This window comes from Myodes glareolus, chromosome 23, assembly GCF_982192425.1.
Source record: "Myodes glareolus chromosome 23, mMyoGla1.1, whole genome shotgun sequence".
NCBI classification, from domain to species: Eukaryota; Metazoa; Chordata; class Mammalia; order Rodentia; family Cricetidae; genus Myodes; species Myodes glareolus.
Window position 1 is genome coordinate 39370016 of NC_142048.1, and position 23236 is coordinate 39393251.

The 23236-nt window shown below is 43.5% G+C and overlaps 1 protein-coding gene across 1 annotated transcript; it reads right to left on the reverse strand.

Annotated features, from left to right (window-relative positions):
- Positions 1-967: 967 nt before the first annotated feature.
- Ppp2cb (protein phosphatase 2 catalytic subunit beta) lies at positions 968-23236 on the reverse strand. Its single transcript, XM_048456551.3, has 7 exons — positions 23079-23236; positions 8914-9123; positions 7875-8048; positions 5245-5334; positions 4978-5139; positions 3432-3550; positions 968-1662 (listed from the first exon to the last, which is right to left on the reverse strand). The coding sequence occupies exons 1-7, from the start codon at positions 23178-23180 to the stop codon at positions 1590-1592; spliced, it is 930 nt and encodes a 309-aa protein (XP_048312508.1). The 5' UTR covers positions 23181-23236; the 3' UTR covers positions 968-1589.

Here is a 23236-nt window from a genome sequence, read left to right on the forward strand (position 1 = left end):
GTCTTTGACAGCATCTGGAGTGTGAGCTGTTGCATGCACCGATACCCTTAGAGTCTGTCTTCAGAGATCTTTCTTAACCTTTGATATTTTGGAGATGAGGTCTCATATAGTCCGGGGCGACCTTGAACTCTCCTGGATCCTCCTGTCCCCCATCCCAGGCCTAAACCACTGCTCCCAGTTTATGAAGTGGTAGGCTTGAACCTGGGGTTTCATTATGCCTAACAAAGTCTATACTAACTACATTCCAGCCCCATATTTCCTATCAATTCCCAAGCTACCCATACGTTTTTGGCATATGTCTTATAATCACTCTACAGCTAGATTTAAAGAGAGGCTAGAGCTGGTGTTTATGACCTTGGAATAGTAACCATCACTGCTGATCTGAACTTAGATCAGTTCATTACTATTTCTAGGTTAAAGGAGATAACCTGTCTTGCTTGGCTTTTAAAATTTCTTGTTTATTTAGTCTATCGTTATTAAAGCAGACAGTCCAAATTTTGTACTTAAAATTATGAACAAATCAACACAAACTACCCAATGAAATGTTTAGAAATGTAAAACATGGCTCTTTAATGGTCTAAAAGTTATCAGTGAATATTCGATTTTGTTCTGCTTCTAAATGTAAACTATAAACAAACACTGTATGTGTGTGTGCATGTGCACACATAACCTGGAACTGAATATAAGGCCTGCAGTGAGCAACCGACAACTCACCATGTAAATTCTGTCAGTATAGCTGCTTATTTTTATTACACATCAGATGTTTGTGGCATGGCAGATTCCCCACACCTGTCATCCTAGCACTTGGGCGGCAGAGTCGGGAGAACCAAGAGCTCAAGCTCATGTATCTGCACTATGAGACCATCTCAAAAGTCAGAATAAATGAAAAAAACCACCAACCACAGTCATGAGTATTTGCATCAAGTTTTAAAATGCAGTGCTTCCATTTAATGCATACCAGTTAATGTTTTTGTTTAAATTGGAAAGTTTATTTGTTCAGTCCACCAAATAGGATGCAAGCACTGTCAGGACAAATACACAGAAACAATGCAGATCAACATCAAACAGTAATTTAGTTTAAATGAAAGGAAATCTCTTTAATGTTATGACAACATACTCCCAAGAATCTCTTCTTCAGTTAGTTATACATTTCAATAAAATAAAGGGTAATGAATTAAGTGGAAGTCAGCTTGTGAAATCTTAAAAATAAAACTCTGACTCTATTAATCCATGCCAGTTAAACATTGTAACTAAATTTCCAAGTGCAAAGGAGATGAAGCAGTCAGTGACCCTTTTTGTTTAACCAGCCAAAAAGAATGCTTCCTACGACACAGCAGGCAGACTGATCTAGAACACAGTGTAATAAGTTCAGTCTCAAATTGTGCTAAAACGCTCATCATTAGTATGGCACATTTGGTCCATGATGTAGTTTAATGTCAAGACATACCACAATTTGTTACAGAAACACATAGATAACTGTTGTTTTTAAATATATATATATATATATATATATATATATATATATGTATATATATATTTTAAAAAGCCAGGTATACTTCCACATACAAAGAAAGGTCCTGGGGAGGAATTTATAGGAAGTAGTCTGGGGTACGCCGGGTCACATGAGGCTCTCCACGACGAGGTGCTGGGTCAAACTGAAGACTATAAACAACAGAGAAAGTGAGTCAGCAGGTAAGCCAGGAGATACTGAGGGGACACAGCCATCCTTTCTGTACCCTTCTGCTACCACTGTACTCCGTGTGGCTGCAACGACCTCGAGTGCGTCACTACAGGTGACCAATCATGTCACTTCACAGAGCTATGGTGAAACTTAGTGCTTGGCAGAAAGCCTTGTGACGCCATTATCAGTTAAAGGGCCTGTTTCTCGCCGTCATGATGCTGAATCGGTATTTACACCTGTCTTCAGGCACAGCAAGTTCCCTTCTGTGAGGTTTGCTGGTTTTAGTCAAAAGAACACTAAATTTTATCAAGTCCTTTTTTTGTCTGTTAAAATTACCAGTTCCTTTTTGTATTTTTTTTGGGGGGGGTCCATTTTCATATTTTGAACCAACTCTGTGGTCTTGGGATCAATCCCATTTGAATTTTCCTTCTTCAAGCAGTCCTGAGAGGATGTAACCACAGGCATGCACACAGACTTCACAACTGTCAGGAATAAGCATTTATTTTCAATTTTTGGTGTTGTGGTTGAGACCAGGTTCCATGTAGCCTGGAGTGGCCCCAAACTCAACAGTAATAGCCCATTCTGAACTTCTGATCTCTGTCTCTACTTTCTAAGTGCCAGGATCACAGGCAAGCATGTGTCATCACGTAAAGCAAATGTTTTATTTAGTCACAAAATTTTTTTGAAACAAGGTCTCATGTATCCCAGGCTGGCCTGAACTCTGATTGGTCTGCTTCCATCTCCTGAGTACTGGGATTACAGAGCTGTATATCACATGGCCAGTTTATATAGTCTTGGGCTTGAACCCAGGGGTTCATGTAAGCAGGGGCCAATGTAGCCACATCACCTAGTAGTTTTTAAACTTTTAAAATAATTCACCTTTAATTTCGTGCTATGAGTGCCAGTGCTCCAAGACGTCAGAGGAGGGGCCCCTTGGAACTGGAATTACAGATGGCTGGGAGCTGCCATGTAATTAAACTTGTGTCCTCTGAAGGGCAGCCTGTGCTCCTAACACCTAATCATCCCTTCCGACCCTGGAGTAGTCTCTTTAAGAGTGGTGGGAGTAAGGGGAGGGACGCAATCCTACAGTAGTTCTGACAGACAGGTTTCTATTTGGGTTGTTAATGTGTTTTTCTAAGACAGGGCATCTGTATGTAGTCCTGGCTGTCCTGGAAGTCACTGCTTAGACCAGACTGGCCTCAAACTCTTGCTTCCTGTGTGCTAGAATTCAGGTTCTCTTCAGGTTAAATATTTTTCCATTACCTGTACACTTTTGCGAAATTTTCAACAAATTTTAAATAATTAAAAATTATTTTTCTGGGCTGGGTATATAGCTCAGTACTACAGCAATGAGCTGGTATGTACGAGGCATGATTGTTTGCCCAGCGCATCAAAAGAAAACTTTCTCACATTAAATATTTGGAGAAGAGGGTTTACACACTTCTTGTTCTGTCATCTCATAAACTGAATTCAATGGTTTTCATTCTAGAAAGATTTTTATTCATGCGTGCCATGTGTGTGTGTGTGACTCAGTGTGTGTAGATGTGTATGTGTATCTATAGAGGCTAGAAGAGGGTGTTGGATCCCTTGGAACTGGAGTTAACGGTATCTGTGGGATCTGAGTTCCAGTCCTCATGACTAGCAAGAGCTCTGAGCTGCTGAGCCAGCTCTCCAGCACCCCCCACCTGTTTAATAGTTCTTTTTTCCTTCTAAAAGTAATTATACACAATTAAAATGTACAGTTACTTACAAAGAATATTTTAAAGTGTCATCTAATTCCATGATAGCAGCCTGATTTCCACAGCGGTAGCAGTAATTGGGCGCACTAAAAATGGTAACCACATTCCGATCATGGCACCAATTATAACCCTGCAACAGTGAGAAAGGTCATTGTTTCATTACAGAATTCAAGCTTGACACAGAGAACTCAAATCACAAGTACTTCAGTGGCTATGTAGTCAAGTTACCTTCTATTATCTCAGTTTATATACCTGCTCAGAATACTGTAACTTCTTAATCTACACTTCAGATGTGTGTGTGTTTTGAGAAAGAATTTTGCTATTTAATAGGTCACAGTAGCCTCAAACTTAAAACTGCCCTAGCTTTCCAAGTGCTTAGACATGACATAAACTACCTGGCTTGCAAAGTCTGCTACATAAATCTTGAAGCTAGTATTAGGCAGATGGCAACTTAGAGTAAGCTCTCCTGAAGAGCTGAGCATTGCTCATTAGTCACGGCCTCGCTGATCTCTAGCAGTTACTGCACCAAAGTCTCTCACTTACATCACCTATTTGTCTCAAATAACAACTGAAATTTGATTATCTTCTAATTTCGGAGTCTCCAACTTTTGGGAAAGTAAAAGTCTTTTAGCAAAGTAAAAGTCATTACTTTAAAAAAATACATCCAGTCATCATTGACATTTATGATGATCTAATAATGAGGTTTAATATCACTACATGGACAGTGCCTTCCTACACTGCTCCTTGCCTGTTCTGGGCTGGCCATTCCTTGCTGGTTTAGAGGGATCACATGTGTCCCCTTTTGTTCTATTAGTAGTGACAATACAACAGGAGCTGCTGCAGCTGCCGCCTCAACTCAGTGATCGGTTATTAGGACCTGCAGGACAGATTTTAAACCTTCTGATGCAATGCACCAAGGACACATCACTCTGCAGTATGCATCTCATGCATGCATATGCTAAATCCACAGTCCTAGGAAACATCTGTCAAGTCTCCACCGCAGATTCTCAGGAAGAGAAGAGTGTGCTCTTGTCTGCTGAACCATCATCTTTCTCTCTCTCTCCAGCCCTTACCAAGGGGACTTTATTTAAGGGTATCTTCTTATATAGCCTACACTGGCCTGAAACTCATGACCCCCTCTGCTTTGGCCTCCTAAATATTGGGACTACAAGCACCCAGCATGATCAGATTTAGAAAGCCATTTCTTAATAAAACAAAACTTTGGTCACTTCCGAACATCAAGATCACATAAAGAAAATCTGAAGAATTACTTCCACTTGTAACCTGGATTGTTATACATACTGTAAAAATTAAACTTTGTTACAATAATCTGACAAGTATTTAGGTAGGAAACACTCTGAAACCTATGGAGACATTCTGACTGAAATACGGGTTACAACAGAAAATGGCTTTAGCAGAACAGACATGGAGATTTGGGGGTAAGGAGCTAGTCAAACAAAAGTAAAGTTGGGGAGAGGAGAAAATGAGAAAGATACTTAGGCCTCTTACAAATGCATAGAACCATGAGATAAAGGCATTCTGCAGAAAAGCACTTACTTCCATTACAAGCTGGTGAGCGCGAGACACCAGTGTGAGACCGTTGGCATGGTTAAATGTTTCAGAAATATCTTGTCCAAAGGTATAGCCAGCACCACGTGGTGAAATACCCCATCCACCACGGTCATCTGGATCTGACCATAAGAGATCACACATTGGGCCCTGGTCAAGGAGAACAGATATGCATTATGAATTATTAACAGTTATATTTAGCTTTATCACATGTAATTATATTATCTTGTTAAAACAAAACATCACCAAATTTACCTCATGTGGAACTTCTTGTAAACGATCCAGGGCTCTTATATGATCCAGTGTATCTATGGATGGAGACAGGCCACCATGGAGGCAGAATATCTGTTTATAAGTTAGAGGAGTAAGTAGTGGCTAAAAGTGTTAGTCCTGACAGCTCCCCCATCTGCCCCCCAAAATAGTATTAACTGGAAAACTTGTCAACTACAGTGCACAGTAGACTCAGACCACCAGCAACAGCCTCTGCAGTGCGGAGTGTGGGGTTCCTTTTCTCCCCTCGCGGCTCTTGAGCGCCAGCCCAGCCATCTCACCCCAGCTTTATTCAGAGCTGCTGCTAAGTAGGATCCTCACCCTCATCACCTGTCACTGGCTTCTGTCACGTCCTCCTGATTATAAAATTGTGTTTCATTCAGACATCACATCGTACTGATTCCTGTTATTGATTATAATAGGTTTTTAGTTTTCCTGAGACTGAGGACATCACCATATTCGCAGGTTACTTTCTCTACAGTTTATCGTCTTCAATTCCTTGTTATGTGTGTGGTGTGTGGGGCACATCTAATAGAGGGGACAACTTCTGGGAGTCTGTTCTCTCCTTGCACCTTATTTATTGAGCCAGTGTTCCTGCACACTATTCCTGTTAACTGTATGTAGTATGCATGCACATGCAGGTCTACACATGAGTGGATGTGTGCACATGTATGTGTAAAGCCTAAGGTTGGTACCGAATGTCTTTCTTGATCACTCTCCATGACTGTGGCAGGTTCTTGAGGCCAGAGCCTGCTTAGCTGGCTAGGTAGCTAGCTTGCCTTGGGAAGCTCATCCCTGAGAGAGGGATCACAGATGGGCACTGTGCCCCATGGGTGCTGGGATCTGAATTCTAGCCTTCATGTTTACAAAACAAGTACTTTATCTGTTTATAAATTAAGAAGAAAATGTTTACCCACTGGGCCACCTCCCTGTGGTCTATCTTCAGTTCCCTGACTATAGGCAGTGCACTCCTAGGACTTCTGACATAAAGGACAAGTGTTTTTAAAAACCTTTTCTCAGGACTATCCTCTGAAGACTGAATCAAAGAGAATAATGACAATTTTAGTAACAGTCTCTCATTTATCGACTGACAGGGCCATGCTATGTATGTTGCCCAGCCTGGCTTAAAAGTCATCAGTTTTGCCTGAAGCTCTAGATGCTAGGGTTCTAGGTCTACACACGGCATCCAGCCCTCTCTCCTGGTTTACAGGCTGCTCTTTCCTTCCACGACTCTGCAAGCCTGCTTCATTACCTACTTGATTGCTGAGGAGCTCATGTCCTCCAGAAATAACACTTCATAAACGATAACCTGCTAAAATGGTGTGTATGTGCTGGGTGTTTTGTTTCTTATAAATACTCCAAAGCAGCAAAGACTGAGTTTGTGAAATGCTGGTTGGTGTGCAAAATTTATTGAGAGTTCTAGCAATGTATGCACGAAGTTTCAAAACCAGATACACTATCGCTACTGTTAATACTATCTTTCTAAAATAGCTTGTTTATTACTTTAAGGCTAATAAAGTCTACTGCTTGAAAAATTTAAATTTTAGCCAGGTAGTGATGTTGCATGCCTTTAATCCTAGCACTTGGGAGGCAGAGGCAGGCGGATCTCTGTGAGTTCGAGGTCAGCCTGGTCTACAGAGAGAGTTCCAGGACAGGCACCAAAGTTAAACAGAGAAACCCTGTCTTGAAAAACACACAAAAAGAAAAAACAAAAATAATTCAATTTTAATTAAAATTTAACACCTTATAAATTCACACTTTCATTGAAGTTAGCAAGGCAAGTATTGTCATTTTAATTATTGCAGTATCCAAAATCATGGCTGGGAAAATGTGGACTGTTATAATCAAATTATATTCAAACCAGCAAGCCAAAGAGTATCTATTGCACCTTCCAGGACACTGGGTTTTTATTATTTAAACACTGCAGAGTCTTACTGTATGTTTTACATATGGATTTGAACCAGCTCACCATGAATCCTCTAAACACTGAAATGGGAAACCTGTATAATGCCTTATGTATGCTTCAGTACTTACTATGGTGGAAACAGAGAAAGTCCCTTTGATAAATAAGATACACAATATGATACTTGTAGTTACTATGAAAATAACATGGGAATGAAAAGTTGCTAATGATAACCGGGAAACAGTGTAATATGGACACAATTTCCAAATACATCTCGTGTGACTAATTACTATACACATCCACTTAGGCATTTATATATACTATCCTCACACTGGCCAGAAAACTTTTGGGCCAGGGAAAGCAGGGCCTGGTGTCCCAGCAACTTGGGAGCATGAGGCAAGAGAATTACTGTATCAAGCTGTGCTGGGCACAGTGAGCCTGGGCAGCTTTGTGACTGTCTCCAAAACACGCATACCTCTATCCCCCAAAAAATCAGACTAACCAAACCACAGGGCTGTGGTTTAGTGGCAGGGCACTTGCCTAGCATGCACTAGACTCCAGGCCCCAGGTTCAACCCCCCAGCACTGTATTAAACAAACAAAAAAGCCAGAAACTTTTACATAGCCTGTAAATACAGACCCTGAGTTCCTAACAGTATTTCCCCATGTTTAACCTTCTTCTGTAAGACAGTCTCTCTCACACACACACACACCTGTCCATCCACTAAAGCTGTAAGTGGAAGATAGTCGAAGAGATCTGTAAAGTATTTCCACACGTTGGCATTCCCATACTTTCGCAGACATTCATCATAAAAGCCATACACTTGGGTGATCTGTCGGCTTTCATGATTTCCTCGCAATATTGTAATGCGCTCTGGATAACGCACCTAGAAAAGGAAAAGAAACCCGTGTACAATCATCTCTTAACAGTATTAAATTAGTTTTAACCTCAAATTCATTTCTTTAAATAGTTCTTTTGTCCATTTGTAAATTAACTGTCAAATTTAAGGACAGGCATGTAAGATATATATGAACCAAAAGCATTTATGCTTAGGTTTGGGTTCCCTACTTTAGACATCTCGTGAATGTGTACATTTTCTAAATCCAAAAATCCCAAGCATTTGTTGAACCTGGGCAGGAGTATGAGGAGAAGTAGCTAGTGTAATCTTATGGGGAAACAAGATAAAGAAAGAACTGGATACTCTAGAGCAATGGACAGACATTCCCTGAGGTGAGAAGTCTATGCTCTCGACAGTGCAGGTCAGTTCAGAGCCACAGTTCCACTCCACAGACTGTAAGGCATGGAGGAAGACACCGGGACGTGGAAGCCACAAGCTAGAAGGCACAGACGCTAAATGAGGAGACTGCCTCTGGCAGAATAGCACGGTGGCTGAAGGGATCAGATCTGGGAGGGAGACTGAAGTGCTGAGTGCAGGGCAGTAGAGACAGGAGGTCAAGGAACAATGGCATGAATTACATACAGACTTGCTTAATGACTCTATAGGAAGGGTAGTAAGGGATTAAATCAAACATAATTCACAGAATTCAGTTATGGACAACCCAAATGAGTTATACATTTATTAGAAGTCATCAAGTTGAATGCATTGATTTTTTTTTTAATCTCCCTTTAAAAGATGTAAAGCCAACTATTACTTAAGCTGAGCAGATCAGAAAATAAACAGACGATACATGCCTAACATTCTTGCCTTCGGCCCATTTAAACCTTCCCCTACCCATTTTCATCAATCATACCTTTAATGCTACAAGCAGAGTCACAGTCTCCACAGAATAATAACCTCTGTCTACGTAGTCACCCATGAATAGATAGTTTGTATCTGGTGATTTCCCACCAATTCTGAAGAGTTCCATAAGGTCATGGAATTGGCCATGCACATCTCCACAGACAGTAACAGGACAGCGAACCTCTTGTACATTTGATTCTTTTGTTAAAATTTCCTTAGCCTGTTGCAAAAGGAAAACCGACAATGAAAAATATTCAGTTAAAAGGTAACAGCATTTCTTACCTATACTGAAAGAAAATCCAGGAGAAAATCACTTGGAAATACGCCTTATAAAATAGAATAACCAGTCAGGTGTTAATCCCAGCACTCAGGAGGCAGAGGCAGGCAATTGCTGAGTTTGAGACCAGCCTGGTCTACAGTGTGAGTTCCAGGGCAGCCAGAGCTTCAAAGAGAAACCAAACCCCACAAAGAGCTACCCTGACTTCCAGCTATCATAGCAAAGACAGACGCAAGGATGCAGGCAGCTTGGAGCCCTTCTATTGTGTCAGTAGGAATGGAAAGAAAAATTTGTTTCAGTTACCCAGGGCAGCATTATTCTTTTGCTTAAAAGATTTACTTTTACTTCTTATTCATTTGTGTCTGGAAACTAGAGGAAGGCATCAGGTCCCTTGGAGCTGGAGTTCCAGGTGGTCATGAGGCCTTGACATGAGCACTGAGAACTGAACTCAGGTCCTCTGAAGGTGCAGGCAAGGGCTCAGAGCCAAAACAGTACAAAGTACCCAAATGCCCATTAAGTCATGAGTTGATACAGCATACCCAACAAGAATGAAAGTGATAACCAACCATAAAAAAAAATAACACACTGGTATGTGCCATGATTTTGACAGTATTATGCTTTAAGTCAAAATAGCCAGAAACAAATGGTCACGTGATATACGACTTCACTTATCCTCGTGTCCAGAAGAGACGGAGGTAGAAAGCAGACTACGGCTCCTTAGCACTTAGGATCAAACAGATTGGTAACGACATTTAAGGGACTGGGGCTTCTTCTGAGAGCAGCGAAAAGTTCCACTGTTGTACAGAGCCACACATACGTGTTCTAGACTACCTGGTCTATACAGCCAGTTCTAGTCAGCCATGCGTAAACAATGAGACTTAACTCAAAAAAAATCTCAAACCAGCCTGGCTGTGGTGGTACAAGCCTTTATAATTTCAGTATTCGGGGGGCAGAGGTAGGTGGATCTCTGTGAGTTTGAGGCCAGCCTGGTCTACAGAGCTAGTGCCAGGACAGCCAAGGAAGGCTATTACACAGAGAAAGCCTGTCTCTGAAAAACCAACAAGCCACCCCCACCCCCACAAACTAAACAAAAGACAGTTTCTTCTTATGACAAACATGGCCTCACACTTATTCATATTCATTTTCCTAAGTTTCATGATTGTTTCTACTGATATAAGAGCTGCTACTGCTATATCTAGTCATGGACCGCCCTAGTGATGTCATGGCCAACCACATGCTGCAAGGACGGCAGTGGTTCTGAGATGCTCCCATTGCCAGCCCAGTGTCAGGGCTGCCCTAACATGGTTATCTGTTACTTAGGTTTTGAGATGATGCTGTAATAAAAATCAAATCTATCGTGTGACCAGATGTATAAGAAGTATAGCATAGGCAATTTTATATGTACTATAGATGTAATACAAACACAAGTAACCATTTATGCACTTTTTTTGTTAGGATATTCCTGTGACTTTAAAATGCTGTGTAAAACAGTATGTTGAATTCTGCCCACAGCAACCTCACACATTGGCATCCCTCATTCCTATGGTAAAATAACATATATATAACACACACACACACACACAAAATATAACATAACCTAAGCATTCAAGCAATGTACCAATGGTAATTTTTAGTTAACACAATGCTAGGATTTTAAAAAAAAAACTGAGTCTAAAACTTACATGTTTTAAGTTCCTTTCCTGTGTGTGTTGCTAAAGATCCAACCCAGAGCCTCACATACACTAAAAAGTACTCAACTTGCTATTGAGCTGCACCCCAGCCAGTATTTCTTAGTATCTCATTAAGCTTGAACACACATTTAATGTTAATTTTGTTACTATTTAGATCTAGTTCAGTACTTGCAAACTCCTGGATTTTCCATCCACAGATGACACTGCGCCTCTTCCTTCACAAATCTACACTCACTCAGTGTGCTCCTCCTTGGGGTGTGCTCCCACACTCAGTGTGCTTCTAACGGTCTTTCCTGTTAGTCTGGAGACCCTTTCCTAGTTAATTCCTACTTTAAAACGATGAACTACGCGAGTAGTCCATGCTGGCTACTACGATTTGACCGAGATGTTTCTGCCTCCCCCTCCCCTGAGTGCTCGGTCAGGAGACTTCGGAGGTTTTAGGAACGGCCTTTGTCAAGGAAGTTCTTTACTCTGTAAAAGACTCTATTTCTCTTCCCTTTTGTGTGTGAACATGTGTGCCTGGAGGCCTTGAGGACACTGTCAGGCTCCTCAGCGCCACACAGTAATAGACATGCATATGTAGCACACATAGCACATAGACATATGGAGGCGCAACCCTCATACACATAAAAAATAAAATCTAAAAAAACCATTTTAAAAAATTCTACAAGGCTGCCAAGCATGGTAGGTAGCACATGCCTGCATACCCCAGCACTCAAGAGGCTGCAGCGGCAGGATCTGGAGCCTTGGCTACACAGCAAGATCAGCCCAACCCAGCCCAACCGAAATGTAAGCATGGTGCCTCTCTTTCTTCACCGTTAGTAGGCTTAACCAAATGACTAACAGTAAGGAGCCGTCAGAACATCGCCATTGTTAAATGGTGCTGGTGACCTGCAGCTTGGAGGTAAACAAATCCTTTGAAGTTGCCGAGTGGGCCTTGGTCTGTATTTGCATAACTGAGCCTTGGTTCCCTGGCCTGTCGGGCTTCAGTGGAATGGTATTCACCAATCAGAACAGTGTCCGAGCCTCTTCACCCTAGAAAAGCAGCTGCCGCTGGACCTTTTGCTCTCTCTGGCTTGCTGTTTCTCTCTCTCTCTTTCTCTCTCTCTCTCTCTCGTTCCCCATTCCCTCTTCAACCGAGTGGCTCCAATAAGGTGGTGATTTGGGAAGAATTCTCGATTTCGTGGTCGTTCCTGCTTGCTGGTCAAGGGGTGCGTCTCACAACTAACCATTTCTTCTTTCTGGGGACTGGTTTTTATTAAAAGACAGGCTAGCTTCCAACTCACTGTATAGTTGAGAATAACCTTACACTTCTGATGCTTCTGCCTTCAGCATGAGGTACTGGAGACTGAACCCAGGGCCAGGTGCAGGCTGGGTAGTCACTACCATTTCAGCTCTGGCCCAACCCTTCTCACCTTTAAAAAAAAGGGAATTAACCCTTTGAGTTTAACAACAGCAAATGTCTACATGCCAAGCAACATTAAGTTTTGAAGGCATACTATGAATAAAATCTTATGCTCTTAAAAAGCAAGTTATGGATGTGTACACCAAGATAAACGTAAAACGTAGGATGTTAAATCTCTGGTCCTGATGTAATGTAAACAAATCTCCATAAACTCCACTCCATACAAACAGAGACCAAGGCTTAAAATATCACACACAGATATGTTCATAGCAAGGCATAGCTGTACATGCCCACATTCCTAACAGTCATGAGACTGTGGTGGGAATGAGGAGCTCAAGACCAGCCCGGCTTGCATATGAGTTTTAGGCCTGCCTCAGTTACCTTGTGAGATCTTCACTCAGAAACAATCCACAAACAAACAAGGTAAGTTACCAATGGTTGTCAGAGAAGCAGGTGACCAAAGTAAAAGGTATGCTGTCTTTCTCACACATCTCCCAAGTCTGACTTATAAAAAAAGCTACCAGTCTGTAATGTGCAGGGTTGTTTGGCTGCATGTATGCCTGCATGTGTCTGGTGCATGAGGAGAGCGGAAGCGGGCATCGGATTCCCTGAACTGGAGCTACAGATAGGTGTTGGACTTGAACTGAGGTCTTCTAGTAGAACAGGCTCTGCTCTTAACTGCTAAGTCACCTCTCCAGTCCTCAGCTGACATTTCTTTCTTTCTTTTTATTTGGTTTTCCGAGACAGGTTCTCTCTGTAGCTTTGGAGCTTGTCCTGGAACTAGCTCTTGTAGACCAGGCTGGTCTCAAACTCACAGAGATCCGCCTGCCTCTCCCTCACGAATGCTGGGATTAAAGGCGAGTGCCACCGCAGCCCGGCTAGGATGACATTTCTAAAAGCAAGTTATGAACCTCCTTTTTTTTTTTTTTGTTTAACCTGAAAATACTACCTTTTCTGCTTCTATTGAGACACTGTTTCACCATGTATCCAAACTGACTATAAACTCACAATCCTCCTGGCTCAGCCTTCTGGAAGCAGAGGTACAACTTTCAACCATATAAGTGACCACCCTCCTACATCCACAGTGGATTTCCACCCTGCCATTATAGGGAATGGCAGGCTAATACTGATGGCATACTAATAAAGACATCTTGAACCTAAATTGCACCTCTGGTAGAGGTAACTTTTATAGATCCACTAATACATCTCGAGTTTTAAAAATTGAGGAAAACTTTCTGAAACTAAATGTGAAACACTGCTGCAACTGGTAAGACCAGAAAACTGCAATTCTTGATCCTACTTGATTATTTTTCTCAAATATAAGCAGTTCCTTTTCATTTGACCTAATTCCTTTCTGTTTTATTTTGTTGTTGTTGTTTTGTTTTTGAGACAGGGTTTCTGTGTTCTGAAGCTCTATCTGTAGCCCAGGCTGGCCTCAAACTCAAAAGATCCACCTGCGCCTGTGTGAACTACCATGTGTGGCTCACTGAGCACAATTCTAAAATATGTCATTTCCTGTAGTGAGGAGCTGCGGGCAGGCCTGCTTTTCGCCTCACCCAGCTCCCGCACGGCTAGCTTAGTCCCAGAAATAACAACACACAAATTGTATTCATTTAAGCACTGCCTGGCCCATTATCTCTAGAGAGTTAGTTACTGACTAACTCTCATATCTTGATATTAACCCATTTCTAATAATCTGTAGCACCACGAGGTGGTGGCTTACCAGAAAAGATTCAGCATGTCTGACCTGGTGGCTGGCTCCATGGCTTCTGCCTCATTGCCCTCTTCCCAGCATTCTGTTCTGTTTACTCCGCCTACCTAATTTTCTGTCCTATCAAAGGGCCAAGGCAGTCTCTTTATTGACCAATGAAAATAACACAATAGATAACCCTCCTCCATCATTTTCCACATCCATGGCTAACGCCAGGCCTTCAACAACAAGGTTGGAATGTCAGTTACCAGGGCCAGTGGGAACAGATGGGTAAAGTGCTTGCTACCAGTCTGATGACCTGAGCACCACTCCTGCACCCACATGGTAAGAGAGCCCAACTCCCCAAACACCGCGGCACACGTTCAGGTGCACGCACACTATATTCATACTTGTACACGTGCGCGTAAACTACACACTAGAGTATTTCTGTGAGTGTGGAGGCCAGTGATTGACATCAGGTGTTCTCTGTATTAGTTTTTCAGACAAGGTCTCTCACTGAACTAGAGCGCACCTATCAAGCTAGGCTGGCTAGCAAAGCAAGCCCTAGGAGTCTGTCCCCAGCTCCCCTTGTCTGGCTTTTTCAAGGGTATTAGGGGTCTAAACTCAGGTAGGTCCTCATGTCAAGTACTGCGCCCACTGAACCATCTCCCAGGCCCAGCAGTATTTTGTGAGCAATTCAAATACATTTTTACCGTTCTTCTGTAAATTATGTGAACAACCACTATTTTATCACGATTAATGACAAATGATGTCACTTCTTTTAAAGCCAGCGAATGGTCATTGAGCGACTTATCTAGTTCACAAACCACAACTGTGTTTTCCAAGAGCAGCTGTGCTGACCATGTACTCGGCCAACACTGAGGCAAATGTGACGGCTGTTCCAGCAGCAGCAGTCACCCTGCAATGTGTGGAACTGCCTGCCTCCTTGTCTCCCAGCAGTGAACTCCTAAGACATCTCATAAAAGCGGATATTCACCCGCCAACAAAGAATTGGGAACCTCAAGTATAACGTGAGGGCCTAGGTGCAGATCCCTAGAACCCTCGGAAAGCTAGACTTGCAGGGCAAGCTCCGTGAAACCACAGGCTCCTAAGCAGGATGGGGGGGTGGGGCTCCATAAACGGCGGCAGTCTCACACACACCAGAAGGGAGGCGACACTTGGGGCTGTTCTAGGACCTCTACAAGCATGGTGGCTTAGACATGCTCGCCCACACTCACACACTTGAACATGCACATATCATATACAAACATGCGTGCACACGAAGATTTCAAAAGTGGACAATGATGACACTGAGGGAAAAATAAAAAGTCAAGTAAAGAAAAATAAAGTAGCTAGAAATAAAATCCATAAAAAAGCAACTACTTGCTTCCACTGGAGACTCTTATACACAGCTGGGAACTTGGCAACACAAGCTAAGTGAGAGAAATGGAAAAGAGCAACTGTACTGCAGGGATGAAGAGGGAGGTTCTGAAGACGAAGTCATCCCAGGTGCAGCACTGAAGGACTAAGGCGAGCGCTGTTTGCGAGTCCTCTACCCTTTCCCCCTCTTCCTCTCCTCTCCCTGGGAGAAGGTTTTACTAGGTAGCCTAAGTCACCTTTGAACTCTTGGCCTTCCTGCCTCAGGTTATCTTTTTTCATTTTGAAGATTTAATTATTTTATATGCATGAGTGCTTTGTGTTAAAAAAATAAATACAGTGCCTCTATTTTGGGACTGACAGGGAAAGGCTAACCAAGTGCCTTGAGGGAGGCAGATGAGCGCAGAAAAGCAGGGCTCTAATAAATACCAGGTCCTCTTGAGCTTCACCCTACATCTCTCCTCTATCCTGACTGGTCCGATCTTCTATTCTTTACCATTATAGTAAAAACTTACAATTGTGACTGTAACAACTTCCAGAGAGTTCTCAGATCCTTTCTGTGCTCTCCGAACCTTTTGGGAATTCACCAAGTTACAGCTAGTATCAAAAGTAGAGAATGTCTAAATTATTTTACTAAACTTTTTTTTAAAGCTCTTAGAGAGATGGCTCAGCGGTTAAGTGCACTGCCTGCCCTTCAGAAGATCCCGAGTTTAGTTCTTAGCAACCACATGGTGGCTCACAACCATCTGTAATGAGATCCCTCTTCTGCCCTGCAGGCATACACACAGACAGAATACCGAGAATACTGTATACATAATAAATAGATTTTTTTTTAAAAAAGCTCTTATATTTGTGTGTGTGTGTGTGTGTGTGCATGTGTGCGTGCGCGTATGTGTGCGCGTTGGATACTGAATTTGGGTCCTCTGCAAGAGCAGTACCAGCTCTTAATCCAGCCCTCAAATGTTCTAAACTCTTGAAGCTGGAGTCAGAGGTGAAATATAATTCTGAGACCTGTTCCCTCTATCACAAAAAAGTAGTAAATAAAAATAAATTTAAAAATTTTGGGCAGTGGTGCCCAAAATTGAACCTACTTTACTGAACCACGCACCTCAACCCCTACAAAATCCTTTTATTAAAACGAAAAACAAACCCTGACTTTAGTTAACTAATGCATTTTGGCTTTTTTGATATAGAGGTCTCATTAATTTAGGCGGGCCTCCCCCCCCCCCCCCGCCTCCAGTACCCAAGTACCTGGACTTCAGGCTCGCCCCGGCATGCTTCTACATTTATAAAGGTCAATCACTAAAGAATTTAAAGGCGGCTGGTGAGATGCAGGCAGAGGCCCCTGCCACCAGGTAACATGAGTCTGACTGCAGGGACCCTGCGGTGATGGGAGCAACTCCTGCAAGTTGCTCTCTGACTTCTCATAGCTACAGCACACATATGCATACATAACAAGCCCTACCTCCAAATAAACCTTTAGAAAGTTAAAAAACAAGGATGAGAGACTATTACAGACTACGAAAGAACACACCAACTTGAGCTTTCCCTTCCTAGAAAGGGAACAAGCTACACTATACAGACCGCCTTCCTAAGGCTAGTACTAACAACAGACTTGAAAAGTATGTTCAGGAAAAGGTAACATCTGATCACTAATAATAATACAAGAAAAAGGGTGTTTTCATATAAGTTACTTAATTTTTTTTAGATTCACTACTTTATGTTTCGAGTGTTTTGCGTGCACAACTGTGTACCACATCTACGCCTGGTGCCAAGAGGGCACTGGATCTCCTGGGACTGGAGTTACAGAGTCGTGAAGGGTCGGACACGTACGTGGGTCTTGGGAATAAACCCTGGTTTTCTGCAAGAACAGCAAGTGCTCTTTCCTAACTGCTGAGCCGTCTCCAGCCCTCATCTCGGTTCCTTTCAACAACCTAGACTAGGTTTCTATCTCATTACATTTACTTAAGAACGTGAAAGAAAAATCAACTCAAAACACTAAGATTTCACCTTAACATAGTTGAAAATTTCTTGTGATTCTAGTATCATTCTCTTTTGGCATTTGGTTTCATTTACCAGGCCATCAAACTGGCTCAGTGATGGGCTATCTGATCCCGAGTACTTCAAAACCAACCAGCAGCAACACCACCCTAAACAAACGACAAAAAACTAAGGGACGATTTGAACAAAAGTTATATTCTGCATATAAAATTATTCAATGAAAACAAATTTATAATGCACTTATATTTTACATATCACATATAGAGTCAAGAAATCACCTGACTTAACAAAGTCCACTTTCTAGTCACTAGTTTATGCTAATATCATGTCTCATTTCTTCATCTGCCACTGTAATGGCAGAGTGGCTTAGAAGGGCCGGAAAACACTGGTCTGCTCAGTCAGCACTCTGGAGCTTATCCCGCGGGAACCAGCATTCTCCGCTAGAGTCAGAAACATTCTCTGCATCCCTAGATTTCAGACTTTAACAATGGACCAACAAGGTCCATTAACCCCGTTCACATGAAACTTTAAAATAAATTTACTACGGAGCATGGTGTCTCACACACGTCATCTGAGCTCAGGGAGCAGAGGCAGGCCAAAGCCGAGAGTCTGAGATCAACCGTACTGAGTTCCAGGCCATGTAAAAATAAATAAATCAATAAAAGAACATACTAGTTAGGTATTTTTGTTTGACGTAGGATTTCACTACATAGCCTTTGCTGATCTGGAAATTGCTATGTAGCCACTCAGGGGTTTTGGCACTTAAATCACCTCCCCGCCCCCTGAGTTGGGAGACAAGGTTGGTCCATGTAGCCTGGCTGTCTTGGACCTCACTACAGAGACCAGGCTGGCTTCTACTCACAAAGATCCACCTGCATCTGCCTCCAGAGCGCTGGAATTACAGGTGTGGCCACCGAACCCAGCTAAAACCACTTAAAAAAGAAAAAAGCTGTATCTATCACAGAGAGTAATCGATTACCTCAACGCACAAGTTCCATTTCTACTAGGACTAATCTTTGGTAACACACTTTGCTTCAGAAGTCAAGTATATGCTTGTCTACACTATGAACTTGAATCTTAAATGTCTGCTTATGTCATGGCTTTGAAGCCAAAGTCATGAAACACATCAATCCAATATAGAATTTATACATCCTTATTATATTTTTGCTTGTGAATATAACTTGAGCCACCTCTCCAGTCCTAGAATTTACATGTACATTTCTACACTAGCCTCAGGTTGTCTGATTAAAGATAAAAACAGGTACTTGCCAGAACAGGAAGCAGTTCACTCTCCCTCCTCCAACCCCTTACCCCCCTCCATGGATTATCATCACAAACATTCTTCAGTCATAAAATAAAGCTTAACAGGTCAATATATATATATTTACTCTTCCCATGACAAGAGTTAAATATAGTTCCAGTCACAGAACATTCCGGCAAGGCCGGACTGGCTCCCCGGGTACACCATCTTTAAAAGTCGCTGAGCACCCAGAAGTTGGACTCACAGTGAGCTCCAGGATGCTGACAATGCTACAGCAATAGGAGGCAGATGAGTCTCCTGTGCTTCTCTTGGGCAGCCGTCCACCCACTGACCCCGCCCCCACCCACACAGAGCCTTCACAGGACTACTCTGGTCTTCAGTTCAGCTGTTTCAGCTTTAACTCCTAGGGACAACCATCGCCTTACAGCGTTACTTCCTACAAAGCACTACAGCAAACGAAACCTAAAAAGCAAGCTACTAAAAGATTTGGTGGGCTGAGCATGGTGGCATGCACCTTTAAACACAATACCCAGGAGGCCGAGATTGAAGTCAGCCTGGTCTTAAGAGTTCCAGGGCAGCCAGCACTACATACTGAGACCCACTCTTTATAAAAAGTTAATTAATTAATAACTCTTGTAGCCCAAGAAATGGCTCAGCAGGTAAGGTGCTTGATGCCCAATCCCAGAGACTCAAGTCTGATCCCAGAACTCACATAAACTAGAAGGAGAGGACGTTCTCCAGTGTTGTTCTTTAACGACCCCCTATGTGCACTCACAAAAACATCACACACACACACACACACACACACACACACACACGCTGGAGAATACTATTTTCAGGTGTGTGACTTTTGTTTACGCCGCCTTTGTTTAACTGTGACACTCGTACTGAGCCTGTCTAAAACACCTGAAGGTCCAATAAAGCGCTGAATGGCCAGTAGCAAGGCGGGGCTGGCAGGCAGAGAATAAACAGAAAGAGTAATGAAGAGGACGAGGAGGACATCAGGGACCAGCCACCCAGCCAGCCAAGGAGTAAGAAGGAAAGAAAGGTATACAAAAACAGAGAAAGATAAAAGCACAGAGGCAAAAGGTAGTCGGGATAATTTAAGAAAAGCTGGCAAAAAATAAGCCAAGCTAAGGCTGGGTAACTAAGAATAAGCCTTCGCATGTGATTTATCTGATGTAACATGACGGCTGGCTTGTTGGGGTTTCTGTCCCGCCCCAAAGCCGGCAAACCCCAAAGAAAAATCACACACAGGACTCCATAAGATTATAAAACTGATTGGCCCATTAGGTCAGGCTACTTATTAGCTCTTATAACTTAGGTTACCCCATTATCCTTATCTACGATAGCCACACAGCTCAGTACCTTTCTCAGCTGGGCAGGTTACATCCTGCCTCTTCGGTGGTCTGCGCAAGGGAGGCGCAGGGTGCTTCCTGCTTTCTAGAATACTCCCAGTCTCTTTTCTTCACCTCTACTTCCTGTCTGGCTTTCCTGCCTATACTGCCTGCCTGGCCAATCAGCGTTTTATTAAAATATGATTGACAAAATATGGATAATTCTCCTGCACCAATCTGAGAGCTGGGTGGCGTCCCCCTCCCCAAAATCCAAGAGTAAAACATCACACAACATTTTGATGCCCAACGTGCCAAACTGTTGTCCTTTCATTTGTCTGCCTTTTAAACTACAGCTATCCTCCTCAGCCAACTCCAACTCCGCCAATACCAGCAGTAGCGAGACCGCGAGAGTTGTGGCCTGAAGAAATCCTATTCCCTCAGGCACTGACTCTATCAAAACTACTAAGAGAACTTTACTAAATCTCTATCCTGCTAAACAATTCAAGATTCAAAGGCTGAGGTAGAATGCGGCTTCCCAGAGAGGCTGAAAAGCAGGCAGCTCACCCAGCTTGAGTCTCCCAAGAAGTCTTCATGATCTTCACACCCCTCTTTATAAACCTTTCTCCACCTGGCTCCTCCCTACTATTTCCTGCCAGCTAGTTGCTGATCCAGCCTCTAGAACGTAGGAGAATTGTATTTACATTTTTGCATAATTAAACGTTCCAGAGCATAAACAAAAGTAGCATACCTTAAAATAATATTCTACAACACACATGAATGTATATACAAATAAGAAATTAAAAACAAAAAAACAAGCAAACAAACAAAAACAAAAAAACCGGCCGGGCAGTGGTGGTACATGCCTTTAATCCCAGAATTTGGGAAGCAGAGGCAGGCAGATCTCTGAGTTCTGCCTGGTTTACAGGACAGCCAGGGCTGTTACACAGAGAAACCATGTCTCAAAAAACCAAACCAAACAAAACCCCTAAAAAACTAGCCAAAAGGAATTAAGATAGGGTCTGACTTTCCCTTCCATCCTCCTACACGGCATTCGTGCTCTGGAAGGGGAGACTTCACAGGACCACCCGGGAAGTGACGCTGTTTCTGTTACAGCACCGCTGCGAACCCTGTCATTTGTATGCTGAAGGCAACAGGAAACACATGAAATTGGCTAAGGCCACTACACACAAAATCTCGTCGGAGGGACCATCACAGAGGCCTCATCACCACATCTGCTTCACCTTCTCTCCCAGAGCAAGTGCAGTGACATCTGAAACGAAATGGAAAGGCACACGTGTCCTCTCCCATTCTCTTTCCGTTCCCCAAGCTCTTCCTGCCAGGGCTGTATGAGGAGCCTCTGGATAGCTTCCACCCAACAGCTTGCTAAGTATCATCCATGCTTCAGATAGGCATCGTATGTGCAGGGACTGGGAGCTAGCGGTGGAGCAGAGTGAACTCTGACAGGCTTGACAGGTAAGCTCTGACAGAGAGAGGACCTGAGTTCCCTTAGTTCCCAGGACCCCACCATCGGTGGCTCACCACCAGCCAGTTTCAGGGGATCTGATGCCTCCGGCTTCCTCCCGTATCAGCACTAAGCACACAGACACATAAAAATTAACAAATCTTTAAACCTATGACAAGATGGGACTAGGGACTAAAGAACACACATACGCACACACACGTACAGGCACACCAGAGATGCTGAAGAGGGCTGTGCACCAACTATTTCTCCCACGAGCAACTCCATCCTCTGGGTTAGAGAATGACGTGGTGGGTGACGCCGTGAATTGGTGGAGATATGCAAAGAAAACCCCTCACTCACAGCCTAGGATGTCAGCTTTAATACACTATGTGGTGCTTCCAACTCCTAATCCAGTTTACTTAGATGTGGAAGGTTTTTTTTGTCTTTTTTTCTTTCTTTCTTTTCTTTTTTTCCAACAGATTCAGAAAGCTTTCAAAAGAGTTAAGGCCCACGCACGATACTGCACAGCAGCGGGACAACCTTCTGCAAGGACGAGTCCTAAAATTACTAGAAAGTCAAAGGGGAGCCCTGGGCTGACTCAGCCACCTCTTGGTTTGTGTCTTCAGTTCTGGATGTCACAATCACAATAAGGCTGACTGACTCAGCCAATTTCCAAACTGGACAGTTCAGTATCTAACTCGAGCTACACAGAAACCATCTAAAGGGTTAATTTTAAGACTTATGGAAGAGCTGAGGCTGGAAGCAAACAGTTTCACTGGGGGACACCACTTTCTTCAGGGTTCTAGCTGAAGGAAGAAACTCTCCTGTTCTAAGTAGTTACTCAATATACAAAGGCCTTGGACAACACCGAACGCTTGAAAAACACATCACGGGCATTTACTCCCCCACCCCAAGAGAAGAGTGCTTATAAGACGGACAAACTCCTTCGGTAGTATTCGATTTCTAAGAAAAATGTACAGATTATGACTTGAAATAATTAACTCCCTTACTCTTTCGCAGGAAAATACAGGGGAGTGACTTAACTCCATACTATAAAAAAGGAATGAAAAAATAGACTCTAAAAATCCCAGCGGTTAACACATCAACGGATACAGATTTCTGAAAGCTACGAAAACACAGTCAAGAAGAGTCTACCCAACCTATCACCTGCAAGTTACGGGGAGGGGGGAGAGGAGGAATACACGCGGTAAAAATGGCAGTAACTTTCTGTAATGTGGCAGCTTATTAATAGCACCCGTCCCAGTTCTCTGCCAGTAAACACGGTTTCCAAGCTCAACAACACCTGCTGCCTTCTTCCCGAGAAAGAAATCACCGCTCCCCAGAGCGACTCACCACCAAGCCCAAAGCCACCGCCTGCCTTCGGCACAGTGAGCCCGGCTGAAAGGTCTGCCTGCCGCCCTACCCACCGGGGTGCAAACAAAAGCTTCATGCACTCCGTGGTATACCGAGGGGGCCCCCCGTTCACCCGCGCACAACCCCACGCTAGCCAAGTCGCCGTGTTAACGACTTTCAGGAGCGTCGCCCGCGTCTTTAGGGGGCTGCAGCTGCCTGATCCTCGGGCGGAGAGGGGTCCCCCGCACCCCAGCCCGCACTCCAGGCGGGGGCCAGGGCCCGTTTCCCCGCGCGCGCCTCCCTCCGCGGCGGGCCGCCTACCTTCTCGCAGAGCGTCCGCACTTGGTTCTCGTTCAGCTGCTTACACTCGTTCAGCTGCTCCACCCACTGGTCCAGCTCCTTGGTGAACGCCTTGTCGTCCATGGCGGCGTGCCGCGCGTCCCCGCCGCCTCCCCCGCCCCCGCCGCCGCCGCCGGCCC

What these genes read in the sequence shown, in the direction of transcription:
- Ppp2cb (XM_048456551.3), bottom strand. Translation starts at nt 23,180, where the DNA reads ATGGACGACAAGGCGTTCACCAAGGAGCTGGACCAGTGGGTGGAGCAG. An exon ending in TACAAGAAGTTCCACATGAG is followed by an intron (nt 5,140 to 5,244) that starts GTAAATTTGGTG and finishes CTCCTTGACCAG; the next exon opens with GGCCCAATGTGTGATCTCTT. An exon ending in GACACTTTAAAATATTCTTT is followed by an intron (nt 1,663 to 3,431) that starts GTAAGTAACTGT and finishes TGTTGTTTATAG; the next exon opens with TCTTCAGTTTGACCCAGCAC.